We start from the raw sequence: 14,780 nt of genomic DNA, 5'->3' as shown, positions 1-14,780 counted from the left end.
GTTGCATCCGACTCTTTGCAACCCCATGGACCATAGCCTGCCAGGCTCTTCTGTCCATAGAATTCTTCAATCAAGAATACTGGAGTGGGTTGCTATGCCCTCCTCCAGGGGATCTTCTCGACCCAGGGATTGAACCCAGGTCTCTTGTTTCTCCTGCGCTGGAACAGACGGAGATTTGGGGAGGTGCTGGCGTCAGGGGTTTTTTTGCTGTTTGCCTAAGTGCAAAGGTTTATTAGAAGAGGTTCCTGCTGCTGCTGCTAAGTCACTTCAGCCATGTCCGACTCTGTGCGACCCCATAGACGGCAGCCCACCAGGCTCCGCCGTCCCTGGGATTCTGCAGGCAAGAACACTGCAGTGGGTTGCCATTTCCTTCTCCAATGCATGAAAGTGAAAAGTGAAAGTGAAGTCACTCAGTCGTGTCTGACTCTTACGACCCCATGGACTGCAGCCCACCAGGCTCCTCCATCCATGGGATTTTCCAGGCAAGAGTACTGGAATAGGGTGCCATTGCCTTCTTTGAGAAGAGGCTGAGGTATTTTTAAAAGGCTGTTTCTTTTGTTGTATTTTCAAATAGCAGAGAAATAGCTTTTTCTTCTTCTTCTTCTTTTTTTTTTTTTACTACTCATAACACTTTATTTTTACTTTGTACAAAATACAAAAATGCAAATCCAAAGAGTACAGACCAGTAGTGACAGGCACACTGCACAACAGCAAACCTTGTCTAGCAAGACATTAGTTTTTTAAACTTTATTTTAGTGGATACATGCATTATATAAAATAACAACAACAAAAACACACAAAGAGGGTAAAGATTTCACTATTTCTACCCCCAAAGTAATGCAAGATTACTTTTAAGACTTTGGATGAGACCAAAAAAATTTTAAAAGGCCAATAATATTTTTTTCATATAAAAGTAAAAGCTACCATAAAATGTCCTTTTTTCCCCTCCCCCATCACACTGACTAAATTTTTCTGAAAAGCCACACATATAAACAAAACAAAACAAAAATCCTAAACTGGACAGTAAATACTCAAGAGGGTTGTTAACCTAGGTAACCGCTCAGTAGTTTAAAGAATCTTTTAGACATTTTGAAGCCTTTCTATTCATTTCTCAGTACAGTGTTCCACCATCCTGCCCTTTTCCCCCTTAAGACTTCCCAGAACAGAAATGCTGCATCATTGAGTCTCTGAACCTAAGAACTAGTTTTGAAAAAGAAAGTCATGTACAAAAATATTTAACAGAACTAGGAAAGATGTAGGAAAGGAGTCTTTTCTTCATAGCAAAGTAGTCTTTGCTTTGCATGGTTCCTTCCATATATTCTTCAAGGTTTGTTTATCTGCCCCATGAATAAGACAGCACCTAGAGAATTAAAAGGAAAGAATGCATAACTCTAGTCTTTCAGATAAGATGGAAGGTATATCTAAGGGGAGGTTTCTGGGCTGTCCTTAACCCCACTGCTCTTAAGCAATGCTATCCAATGGAACTTTCTGCAGTGATGGGAGTGGTCTGCATCTTCACTGTCCAATATGGTAGCCACTGGTCACGTGTGGCTATGGAGCCTTTGAAATGTGGTTTAAGAAACTGAATTTTAAATTACATTTCAATTGTTGTTGTTTAGTCACCAAGTAATGTCCAACTCTTTTGCAACCCCACGGACTGCAGCCTGCCAGGTTCCTCTGTCCGTGGGATTTCCCAGGCAAGAATACTGGAGTGGGTTGCCACTTCCTTCTCCAGGGGATGTTCCCAACCCAGGGATCGAACCCAAGTCTCCTGCATTGGCAGGTGGATTCTTTACCACTGAGTCACCTGGGAAGCCCTTCATTTTAATTAAAGTTAAAAAGCTAAGTCTCACGTGTGGCTAGAGGCTCCTGTTTGGACTGTTTGGCTCAGGAGCACACTAATTATAATGATTAAGATACAGTGAGATAAAAGGATAGGAGGCAGCTTAGGTTATTGATCAAAAGCAGAGTAAAAGCTAGAATATGTTAGTTTCTACTCTGCACCAACATGAAGACAACCTCTTCACAAAGACAGTCTTAATTATTCTTCATAACTGTACTAAGAGTTAGGAATTACTGTTATTCTAATTTTAAAGATGAAGCTAAAAAACAGAGCCAACTTTGAACCCATGACTTGAGGAGCTAAGATTGACTGAACTAACAATTCTCAGGTCATAACAGCAGGGTGTCCTTACAAAGGTTGAAGACATGTAGCTTCCTGAAAAATTTACCTAATTGCATTTATTTAAAAAAAAAAAAAAAGTCAGCAGATGTCAAAAAGCCCCAAAGGACTGCAGAGCTCTTCAGGTGTTAAAAAAAAAAAAAAACAAAGAGACAAAACCTAAAATCCCATGTTTTAGAGATGCCATCACACTGTGTAAAAACAGTCTGATTCTCCTTTCTCTGCAAAGGACTGTTACATGACTCAAAGTGTTGGCACTTGCTGACACATGGGAGAAGGATTCAAAGCTGCACGATGGAGTGAACAATGGGAGAGGACAATCACTCACCTGTAGGATTATGTCGGATGAAAAACAGAAAAGGTCTGTCTACTATAAACCAGGGAGGCGATGACCTTGCAATCAGAATCGCAGCTGCGGGAAGAAAAGGAAAACCCATTGTACACCCAGCATGAGGCCGCAAAGGCAGCATGTAAGTCAAGGCAGGACATCATTCCCGTCCCAGAGGCTGGCCATGAAACAACAGGCCCCGTGGTCACCACTGACAGCACAGCCCCCATGGGCCAGGCCCTTTCCAATCCACCTCATTTAGTTCACACAAGCCCATCTCCTTTCAAAAACATGCTTACTCCAGGTAGCGCTCTTAGGAGGATGAACTGAAACACACTACAGCTCTTAGAACAATGTGTGTGTGTGTGCTCAGTCGCTCAGTTGTGTCTGACTCTGCAACCCCATGGACTGCAGCCCATCAGGCTCCTCTGTCCATGGGATTTCCCAGGCAAGAATACTGGAGTGGGTTGCCATTTCCTCCTCCAGGGGATCTTCCAGACCCAGGGATCGAGCCTGTGTCTCTTGCATCTCCTGCATAGGCAGGTGGGTTCTTTAACAGTGTTTGCTACTTAATAAGCACCCAATGCATAGTCACTGTTACTATTAACTGCATTTCATTCATACCATCTACCTAGCTAAGGCCTGGCCCCTGGTCCTTCTGGCCTATCCAAATCCTTTCCCGGTACCAAGGACCAGCTCACTTCTCATCCATTTTGTCTGTGCCTTCTCCTTTGGGCTCATCATCTAGACTTTCTTCACATTGCCAGTGTAGACTGCTCATCTGGGGCCTACCACCTGACGTTGCTGTTCTGGTGTGGACACTGGAAGCAAACGTATCTATGCTTATGGTCTTAGATACGTTTTCCCTGCCCTGTTTCCCAATGGTAGCTTTGATCTAATAAGCCAGTGATAAGGCCTTGCAGAAGGGCAGAGGCCTGGCATAACTGCCCCATGCTTGCTGCGATGGCCTAGTCGTCTTCCTCAAGCCCCTGGGAAGCTTTAATGACTTGGGCTTGACGTTGTAAGGGAAACAGCTACAGCTATGCTTGGACAAACCCCTCAACCTAGGGTTATTACAATTAAATCAAAAGTCAGCAAGAGATATGGACTGAACTGTATCCCTCAAAATCTGTCTGCTGAATCCCTAGCCCCAAGTGTGACTGTGTTTGCAGACAGGGCCTTTAGGGAATCTTTATTTCATTTTCAAATTTTTAAATTGGATTTTGGCTGTGCTGCGTCTTGGCTGCTGCACGGGTTTTTCTCTAGTTGCGGCACGCAGGCTTCTCGTTGTGGTGGCTTCTATTTTTGGGGAGCACGGGCTCCAGGGCGCAGGGGCCTCAGTGGGTTCGGCTCCCCGGGCTCCAGGGCACAGGCTCAGGAGTTGTGGCGCATGGCCTCAGTGGCTCCACGACACGTGGGATCTTCCCGGATCAGGGATCAAACCTGTGTCTCCTGCGCCGGCAGGCGGATCCTTTACTACTAGAGCCACGAGGGAAGCCCCAGGAAGGCTTTCAGTTTAAATGAGGCCCTGAAGGCAGGGCTCGAATCCAACAGGACTGGTGTCCTTACAGGAAGAGAGGGAGAGGCCAGGGCTGTGAACACAGGAAAAGCTGTGGGGGGCACAGTGAGCGGGTGGCCGCCTGCAAGCCAAGGAGACAGGCCTCGGGAGACACCAATCTTGACAACACCTTGATACTGGACTTCTGCCTCCAGAAACGAGAAGTACATTTCTGTTGCTTAAGCCGCCTACTCTGGGGTAGCTTGCCATGGCAGTCCTGGCAGACTAACACAGCAAGGCTGGCTTCAAGGGCATGTGACCTGGGCAGTCACAAGACCCCACACTCACAGCGGCCCTACACTTGGTCTAGTGCTTTGTGGATGCTGACTTGAAATTTTTTTTTTTAATATTATTTACTTATTTGACTGTACTGGGTCATAGTTGTGGCATGCAGGATCTTTAGTTGTGGCATGTGGGGTCTAGTTCCCTGATGAGGGATCGAACCCAGGCCCCCTGCACTGGGAGCACAGTCTTAGCCACTGGACCACCAGGGAAGTCCTTGAAATTCTTAGTAAGTTTTGAACAAAAGGCTCCATGTTTTCATTTAGCACAGGGCCCTGCAACTTACATAGGCGATCCTGATAGTACTAATTGGCAACACTGCTCAATAACTTTGGCAAAATTTAGATGTCATTTTCTAGCTCTCTGTTTTAAATGCTATTTTAAGGAAATAAAAATTAAATGCTTATTCTAGAAAGGCAATAAAGGGTCTATTTTGAGTCCAAGTGGTACATTTTAATGACCAGAAATATTTGACCCAGTTACAAGGAAAGCTAAGACAGTCACTTTATGAGTTCACAGAGTTTGGCCAAATCTATTCATCCAATCTCATATGGATAATTAGGGGGTACAAAAACCAACCTAAGACTGTTCTGTTTTCTCCTTCATTATATGAGCCATTGAGGAGAAAGCACATGGGGAAGTTCTAATTATCGAGGAAGGCTATGGAGCAATCCTGCCAGAATTCAACAGTTGCTTGCTAATTCTTCACTTGGTCCTGGATAGACTCGATTGGCTATTTTCCTATTAGTGGTTGCTAGTATTTTGTGTTTCAGTATGAAGATGGGGCTTTTCTGCCAATAAGAAGGCACAATATGCTTGATCTATCTGACAGTGGGGGCGGCAGGTGTCAGTTAACCACCATCCTTAGGTCAAGTCTGAGGGGTCCTGTTTTTATGAAGAAAGATGTATTAGAACACAGCCGTGCCCATTTGCTTGTATAGTCAGTCTATTCTGCTTTCACACTGCAAAGGCAGAGCTGAGAAGTGGAGAGGGAGCCTGTACGATTTTATCAGTTTATGATAAAATCATAAACTATGTCCCATCCCGCTCTTGACAGAAAAGGTCTGCTGACTCCTGTCCTGGAGGAATTTCTACTGAAGTACTTTCTGTCATGGAACAGACCCTGAGCTTCATGGATGCGGATTTTCCCAAATTCACCACTGTCTCCCAAGGGTCAGCCCGCAGCGCCTGGCTAGAAATCGGCTCAGGACACAGTAGCTGGGTTGATGAAGGGACGGGGTGTGCTTGCTCCCGGCCCCGAGACCCAGGGCTTACTCACTTGTTGCTGCTGAAGCTTTGGTTCCATCTTCACTGACTTCGATTTTTGCTTTTTGCAAGATGTGAGAAACATGAAGGTTTTCTGACCCTGTTTCCAGAAAATAAAACAGAAACAGCATTTGCTTGATATGTAGGCCGCTGGGTTGGGTGAGAGAAGTAATCTTGAAGCCAGGACAAGTTTCAGTCCTTAAAAGGGGTTAGGAAAGGGTGGGACGGATCGAGATAGCAGCATGGAAACATATACATTACCATATGTAAAATAGATAGCCAGTATGACACGCGGGGAGCTCAAACTATGACAACGTAGGGGGATGGCATGGGGTGGGAGGGGTTTCCAGAGGGAGGGACATATGTATACCTGTGGCTGATGCATGTTGATGGATGGCAGAAACCAAAACAATATTGTAAAGCAATTATCCTTCAATTAAAAATAAATAAACTAAAACAAAAAACAAAAAAGTGTCAGAAGAAGTGACTTCTGACAGTCCCCGTGATGGAAGGGTGTAGGGTGACTGTCACTGTGGTGAATTTCAGTCTCTGCTAAGGAACTGTGATGTCACTTCACAGCAGGGAGTCCAGGACCCCAAGTGTGTTAATGCCTCGGTCGGTTCAACTCCGATCACTTAAGAATTTTATTAAAAAAAAATAAAAAGAGGGGAGCTTTAAAAAGGTAATCTAGTTTTCTGGAAGAAGCAAGCCAACAGTATTACTTTTCAATTACAGAATCTCAGATCCAGAAAAAATACGGAACATAAACACAAGGAACCTGTGGCCCAGTGTTAAGAAACTGTCTCCCAGTCCCATGGCTCATTGGTGGCAGAGTAAGAGCCGTCTTTTCCTAACAGAAGTCCCTCACTTCAGGGCTGAGTAGTGACCGAGGAGGAGGAGCCAGGCTCAGAACTGCAGCCAGGCCCCTGGGACCTTCTACTGAACACCCTTTCCTTCTCAGCAGATCTCACCATTCCAGCAACACCCACTGGGGTCAGCATCTGAGGAGGATGCAAACAGAAGTTACTGTTGACCCTGAGGGGACACAGGTCTGGTGCGAAGGGAGAAAAGTGCTTTTTGGGTCGTCTGCTTTGAAATCGTCTGCACTGGTGCTCGGCTCTCATGACTGATTGTGAATGAGAGACGCGTTTCCAGGGCCCTCATCACCTGCACACGGTTAAACAGAACGTCTCAGAAGACTTTCTGGCAGCTGCTCCTCCCTCGGAACACCTGTGAACACCCTGTCACAGGTATCTAGTATTTAAGCTACAAGGCGGGATCCTGAAGGGGAAAGTGCAGGGTTCACTGGGATGAGGAACCTTGTTCAGGCGAAGATGCTGAGTCAGTAGGTCTGAGTCAGACCCACGATCGTGAATTTCAGACAAGGAGATGCTAATACAGCTGGATAAGGGAAGAGAGTTTGGTTAACATGGGATGAGAGTCTCAGAATATCTATGGAGCTGCAGTTTTACCAGGGGAGTCGCATTAGTCCCCACGACAGGTACCTACGTGTTCACTAACAGGCAACTGAGGTTGGTACTGAACTATTCTCTTATCACTAAAGGGGAAAAGTATGAAATGGAGCACAAATAATGTTTAAGCCTTGTCTGTGGAAGAAGCTGGCTGTGCTATCAATTAAAAAGACAAAGGACCATCCATTGAGATATGACTCTAGGGAAAAAAATTACATGTAACTGGCAAATGAAGGGATATCATACCAGCTGTGTCCTAGATGGTTTGGCAAAGGCAATTAATCAGCCTCCTTTGAATTTATATTTCAGATTAATGGGATTGAGATGCCAAAATCCTATTTGCACATACTGGCATCTGCAGTGGTTTGGTGGAAGTTAAGCCATTTGAGAGCTCAAACACTGTTGATCTTGAAAATTTGAAAATACAGGGGAAAATTGTGCATTTGGAAAAAGAAGAGACTAATATCTAATTAAGAGCCAAATTTTTAGGTAATGGAAACAATACATGAAGTGTTTCTTTAAATGCATGCAGTCACGTAGGTTTCCCATGAAATGTACATAGGAAATGCCTCATGCTGATATAAGTGTGAAGGCTCAGTAGCATCATTTGGCAAGGCATCCAATGAAACACTGAAGAGCTTTATAGCAACACATTCCTAATGTTGACCTTTTCTTTCTGAATAAATCAGAAACTTGGTTTATAACATACTGTTCAAGTCTAAGAGCAAGTTTTAAATTGAACATACTCGTTATTTTTGCAAAATTCGCCTTTGATGGATCAAACATATCGGTGATGCCAAGGACTTTCAGCGGCTCCTTCAAATCTGTTTGAGCTACAGCTGTGAACCTAGCACAAAAGCAGAAAACAGAGGAAAAATCATTATAAATGATACAAAAGGATATAATCCATGCCAGTGGAAAAAAATGTTTACAGACATGTTTGTAAATGTATACTCTGAACAGTCATATCTTAAATTTTAACCCCAAGATTTAAGTACCAGGTAAGTAGAGAACAACCCATCTCTCAAACATGTACATGGCAAAACGGAACAGTAACAGCAAGTAGGGGGGTCCTCACCCTCATGGGCAATAGGCTCCCCATTCCAGCCCAAGGAAGAGCTATGGAAGTACTTTCTCTCATGCTGAATGGGGAGATGCAGGGTTGCAATAGGAAATAATCTCCGTATTCTCTTACAAGTTAATTGCTAAAGGGATGTTGCCTTTAAGCTTAAATTATACCTACTGGCCCATCTCTGGGAACCCTGCCTCCCAGGTATCAGCATTAAGCTAACAGACTTTTGTTTAGCTCATAAGAAATAGGCCAGGCCCACCTGTGAATGATTGCAGGGAGGAAGAAATTGACACATCCCCTCCGGAGACTGATGGAAACCAGGAAATGTTCCACTTTACTCCCTCCCCTTTCAGTATAAAAGAAGCCTGAATTCTAATTCAGGCAAGATGGTTCTTTGGGACACCGGTCCACCATCTTCACAGTCTGCTGACTCTCTGAATAAAGTCGCTATTCCTTGCCCCAGCAACTCATCTCTCTCTCTCTTCCCTTTCTTTTAGAATATTTATTTATTTGGCTGCTCCAGGTCTTAGCCGCGGCACTCGGGATCTTTGATCTTTGTTGTGGCATGTGGGATCTTTAGTTGTGGAATGTGGGACCTAGTTCCCTGACTGGGGATTGAACCCAGGCCCCTTGCATTGGGAGCAGGAAGTCTTAGCTACTGGACCACCAGGGAAGTCCTAGCAACTCATCTCTTTATTGGTTGCTCAATGAGCAGTAGACTTGGTAACAGGGTATTGACAAGTGTTCAGTATTCTACAGTCTATCCCCGTATCCAACCACAGAACCACCATCGTTATTGGGATTGTGGATGGTCAAAGGGAGGAGATACATTCCTGCTAGTTACGTGTTTGCATTCTGGAAGCATTTTATCATTAAAACTGGGGCATTAGGAATGACATTCCTTTGCGTATGATATGGATTTGTTGGATACTTGGACTATCTGGCGTTATAGCTATATATGTAAATGTCAGTTATTAAATCTGTCATCAGAAGATGTGTTTACCAGATTTTATCACATCCTGTGGGACAGCAGCAAGGGTAAGTGAGCAGACTCATCACAGATGGGCTATAATGGTAATTTACCATTACAATGATAATTTATGTACATCACCAGCCTATTCATTTACGGCAAGCACTGCCTTATGTGAAGGCTTATTTTACAACAAAAAACTCTTGGGAGGATTATTATAATACTTATGATGAATATATGCCTCTGATTGCTTAACTCAGTGATTAGAGAATTAAAAGCTATCAGAACTGGAAGGTATGAGTGTGTGTGTGCTCGATCGTATCCAACTCTTTGCAACCCCATGGATGTAGCCTGCCAGGTTCCTCTGTCCATGGGATTTCTCAGGCAAGAATACTGGAGCGGGTTGCCATGTCCTATGCCAGGGGGTTTTCCCGACCCAGAGATCAAACCTGCACTGGCAGGCGAATTCTTGACCACTGAGCCACCAGAGAAGCCCCCTTTGAACAGTGAGCATTACGAAAACCCCTTGTAGTGCCACTGCAGCTTGTGGTCTGGTGGAGGGCCTGGTGACCAGGCTGTTTTCTCTCCGTCCCCATCGTCATTATCCTGCCACGGAATAGGCACGTGGATTGAAAACCAACTTCTACAAAAGCACAGCTTTGTATTCCCACCATGTAATTTCTGCACAATTAAGTGGGGCTGGTGTTGCGCCAGCCTTCGGTTGTCCAGTACGGGACACAGTCACTCCCAGGGCTGTGTTTCCTCTTTTAGGGACGGGGCTACTTACTTGGGCAGGATGACCTGCACGCGCTTGGGCACCATGGTGCTCACCCAGCTATCGATGGTCTTGGTGCTGATGTGAGGGACGATGGCGGACAGCGGGACGGAGCTCTCTGTCGGCAGCGCGATCAGCATGCTGATGCTTTCGCCGTGGTAGGGCAGCTCAATGAAGTTGTACCATAAGCCACTGGGGGTGCTTGTCGACCCTAAAGAAATCAGAGGCAGGTTCAGGGCACCCTTGGTGACGTCCAGGAGGGACACGAGCGGTTGCTGATGGCCAGGGTAGCTTTTATTTATTTCATTGTGTTGACTTTGGGGCACATACTTTTATTGTTCTCCATTTTTTATATGCCCATTTCCCAAACATGTTTATTCACCTTTTGAATCTTTCAGATCCTCGGGGCCGACCACATACTGTGTGAGTTAGTCGCCCAGTCACATCCAACTCTTTGTGATGCCATGGACTGTAGCCCACCAGGCTCCTCTGCCCATGGGATTATCCTAGGCAAGGATACTGCAGTGGGTTTCCATTTCCATCTCCAGGGAATCTTCCTCACCGCACCCCCCCCCCCCCCCCCCAGGCATCAAACCTGCGTCTCTTACGTCTCCTGCATTGGCAGGTGGGTTTTTTACTGTCTGAGCCTCCAGGGAACCCCCCACCACACACCACACAGTAGGCATCAACAAGCACTTCATTTTCAAAGGATGGCCATTCATGCATCCATTCTCCTTTTAACAGTAAGAAGATGACTGATATTCAGGCCCCATATGTATTTTTTTAAAAGATGAGAAACAGCTCATTTTCAAAATCAAGATAACATTCAGGCGAGTGTGTCAGGTGGTTTGGTCCTAACTGCTTCGCCTTTTATTTCGTTTTTTGTATTATAAGATATCTAGAAGACAAATAAATGCCCAGCCACATTCATCTACACATTACTCACTGCTTTCCCCCTTCATTTTCTGTTTCTATGAAAGCTTCCAAAAACAGCTTTCTTAGAAAGTCAAAGATAAGGGCAATTATTTCTTCCTTCCCTGGTAAAGAATTCTTTAGTCTAGACATGTCTAGAATGCCTTTGGCCACACTAAATCTAAGTAGAATTAAACCAGATCACAAGGCATGTAGAATACAGTGCTTTGTAAGAAGCTGACCTTTATCAGATGGATGAAGGGGTGAATGTGAGCTGCCTAAGCATGATTCTTTTGGTGGAGCCTCCGTGTGTGTGAAGAAAAGTTGGGGGTGGGTAGCTTCCCCTGTTTAGGGTCCGCTCTGTGCCAGGCCCACACCAACCATGCCAACACATTTAGGATCTACAGCACCCCACAAAGTAGATTTAAGCCGTCCTATTTCACAGCTGTGAAAGTGAAAGTGTTAGGCACCCAGTCGTGTCTGACTTTGCAACCCCATGGACTGCAGCCAGCCAGGCCCCTCTGCCCACGGGATTCTCCAGGTAAGAATACTGGAGTGGGCTGCCATTCCCTTCTCCAGGCGATCTTCCCAACTAAAAGGTCGAACCTGGGTCTCCTGCGTTGCAGGCGGATTCTTTACTGTCTGAATCACCAGGAAGAATTTTACAGTTGGGGAGGCTACAATCAGAGACACTAACTAACCTGTCAAGAAGAGACACGAGGCTGAGAAGTGGAGCAGAGCTCCTTATTGACTCAGTACATCTAAACCCAAAGGTGCTCCTCCTTCACTCCCAGACCCCCTACTCACACCTCATCCATTCCGGTAACTACCATCAGGGCTTTCTGATAGTTCATGGTACCCGTGCTTACTAACAAAGACCCAAGAATGATTTAAACCAGCACTTCTCACAAAGTCGTCTAGAGAACACACAGCCTGCAAGCCACCTGGTAGACAAAATGAATTCCACATCCCAGGAAGCACCGGATTCTTCTTGCACATTCATAATACACAACAATCTGAGCAAAAGGCTCTGAGAGGTCCCGAAGAAAACTGTTCAACTCTAGTTATTCCCAGGTTTCCCAAATTAATTTGACCTTAGAATCCTTTTATCCCACATGAAGGGGCTTCCCTAGTGGCTTGGTGATAAAGATTCCACCTACCAATGCAGGAGACAATTTCTGGGTTCAATTCCTGGGTCTGGAAGACTCTGGAGAATGAAATGGCTGCCCACTCCAGTATCCTTGCCTGGAGAACCCCATGGACAGAGGAGCCTGGTGGGCTATAGTCCGTGGGGTCACAAAGAGTTGGACAGGACTTAGTGACTACATAACAACAATAATCCCCTGTGCAGCATTCAAAACATTTAGCAACTAAGCAGTACAACTGAGGATCGCCCATCAGAGTAAGCCACAAGTGCAGTCATGGCGGGTGTTGGGGAGAAGCCCAGGGCGCGGGTGTGGGGCCCAGAGGGGCCGTGAGCATCCCAGGAAAAGAGCCTTCCCCAGGGCATGCCTGAGCATCCCAAGAAACCTTCACACGAGCCATGCAGTGGGAGAGCTGTTAGAGTTAACTACGTGAATGGAAAATCAGCATTTCTGGATCATGTGGAATTCTGAAATGTTTTCTTGAACACTTCCAGCTTTAGAAGAAGACCTCGGTGATCCTGGTGAGGTTCCTTAACCTCTGTGTGCCTCCTGGTTTGGAGAACAGAGAGATCAGGAATACAAAAAGTGTGGAGAAATGTATAGCCAACAAGGTCCTACTGTAATAGCACAGGGCACTCTGCTCAATGTTAAGTGGCAGCCTGGAGGGGGGACTTGAGGGACAGCAGATACACGTGTATGTGTGGCTGAGTCCCTCCGCTGTCCACCTAAAACTATCACAACATTGTCAATCAGCTATACTCTAACATACAATAAAAAGTTAAAAAATGTGTAGCCCACAAGATTATTGTGAGGATGAAGTGAGAAGCCATATACAAGGTACTCAGCGGGGTTTCCCTGGTGGCTTAGTGGTAAAGAACCCACCCACCTGCCAACGCAGGAGATGTGGGTCTGATCTCTGGCTTGGGAAGATCCCCTGGAGGAGGAAATGGCAACTCACTCCAGTATCCTTGCCTGGGAAAAATCCCACGGACAGAGGAGCCTGGTGGGCTATACAGTCCTTGGGGTCGCAGAGTCGGACACAATTTAGCAACTAAACAACAAGGTTCCCAGCAGGGCCCAGCCACAGTGGGTGCCCAGTGAACGCTGGCCCCCTCTTCCATCATTCAGCGGACAAAACATTTAAGAATGAGAGAAAAGAGAAAGTGAGTTTCTCTCATGATCTTCACTTGACTGTTCTTTGGGGATGACCTTTGCTAACCACTGCATCTGAGACAAGGAACTTCAGTAAGCCCTTTCTCCAGATAGGGGTTGGGAGGGAGGTCCCAGGCAGATTCCTTATATGAGCCACCAGGAATATGACAAAATGGTGAAGCTCTTAGAATACATGACTCTACAGGAGGACACAACAGGATCTCCTTGAGGAAGAAACATGTGAGCAATCCGTGGGTCACCTGGTGTTTCCTCTTCCCATCACACGCCTCTGCCTGTGGGGCTGCCCAGGACACACATGGACCTCTCTCTCACCCAGGTTCTGTCTCAGACTGCCTGAGAATCCAAGATGAGATGCTGTGTCTTTCCCTTGCATCATAAAATGGTCTCAGCAGAAACTGAAAATGATGGGAAAGAGAGAGAGAAAAAAAAAACACCCACTTCCTAATAAACCTTTTAATTTTCAAAGAAAACATTAGGTTCCTATGCTGGTAGAGCTCACTTCTGGAAACTGTGAAATGTGGGAAGTTGCTAATAAAGGACTGCTCCGTGGCATGAAATAGGACCTGGAGGCGTTCATTAACCACTTCTAGAAGTGTTTACTGTTCTGGTGAGAATCAGGGTCGTGAAAAATGAACTTATGAGCTGGAGTGTGTTCCAGGTGGGGCGAGAGCTGCTACTTCTACCAGGGAATCCAGCCTCGAGGGGACACATCGTTAACTTATCAGTAAGGTGAATAACAGCTAATCAATTTGCATCTAGTCGCTCACATCTGCCCGATGGTCCATTTCTCCCCAGCCCCACTTCTCATCACAGGAGCAGATGACAAATGTCGGCTGGGATGATTCCATACACAGCCCCCTTCCACGCTTATCTTTACTTGTGGAAGTGAAAGTGAAACTGTTAGTTGCTCTGTCATGTCCGACTCTTTTCCACCTCAGGGACTGTAGCCCACCAGGCTCCTTTGTTCACAGAAATCTCCAGGAAATAACCCTGGAGTGGGTAGCCATTCCCTTCTTGGATCTTCCTAACCCAGGGATCAAACCCAGGTCTCCTGCACTGCAGGCAGATTCTTTATCGTCTGAGCCACCAGGGTAAAAAAACACTTTTTCTCTCCGTCCACCCAATCATGGAAGTAGCATGGTTTTACAGAGGGCAAAGGTTAAAGACACAATTATCTGGAGTCAGAGGACCTGGATTCAAACCCTGGCTCCAACACACTAGCTCTGGGATTTGGGCAAGTTCCTGAACTCCAAGTCTTAGTTTCTCTATCTGTAATGGGATGATAGTATCCACCTTACAGAGCTGTTGTGAAAACCGAATGAGATATCTCACGCCTGGAGCTCAGCCCAGTGGCTGCACAGAGCAAAAAGCCTTCATCTATGGGTATGGGCAGCTTTGTAAGATACTTTACTTCCGGAGTGTCAGAATCGATCCCTCGGGAGAAACCACACCTGCTTCAGTGGGGCACAGCTCCTGGGTGGAATGAACCAGGCGAGGAAGTGGCATCTGGGGATTTTGTGTCAAAGCAGGGAGCCTGTTGCCATCCCAGACCTCTTTCTGCCCCAGGCCCTCCATCCTTTAACATCTGGGAAGCAGACTGAGTGTTCTCCAATGAGGAGAATTCCTGGAGTGTATAGAGATGTGA

General features: G+C 45.8%; 1 protein-coding gene across 3 annotated transcripts in view; it reads right to left on the bottom strand.

Moving 5' to 3' along the window:
* Positions 1-732: 732 nt before the first annotated feature.
* SERPINE2 (serpin family E member 2) overlaps positions 733-14,780 on the bottom strand; it is a 64,411-nt gene continuing 50,363 nt past the window's right edge. For all 3 annotated transcript variants that reach the window (XM_043445495.1, XM_043445496.1, XM_043445494.1), the window contains exons 5-9: positions 9,918-10,116; positions 7,835-7,935; positions 5,630-5,716; positions 2,511-2,594; positions 733-1,360 (exon numbers count right to left, since the gene is read on the bottom strand). In XM_043445495.1, the coding sequence (XP_043301430.1) occupies positions 1,323-1,360; positions 2,511-2,594; positions 5,630-5,716; positions 7,835-7,935; positions 9,918-10,116 (509 nt within the window). In that variant the 3' untranslated portion in view covers positions 733-1,322. The remainder of the gene's footprint in view (positions 1,361-2,510; positions 2,595-5,629; positions 5,717-7,834; positions 7,936-9,917; positions 10,117-14,780) is intronic.

This window comes from Cervus canadensis, chromosome 24 (genome assembly GCF_019320065.1).
Source record: "Cervus canadensis isolate Bull #8, Minnesota chromosome 24, ASM1932006v1, whole genome shotgun sequence".
In the NCBI taxonomy this organism is placed as follows: domain Eukaryota; kingdom Metazoa; phylum Chordata; class Mammalia; order Artiodactyla; family Cervidae; genus Cervus; species Cervus canadensis.
This window is presented reverse-complemented; position numbering and strand designations above follow the sequence as displayed.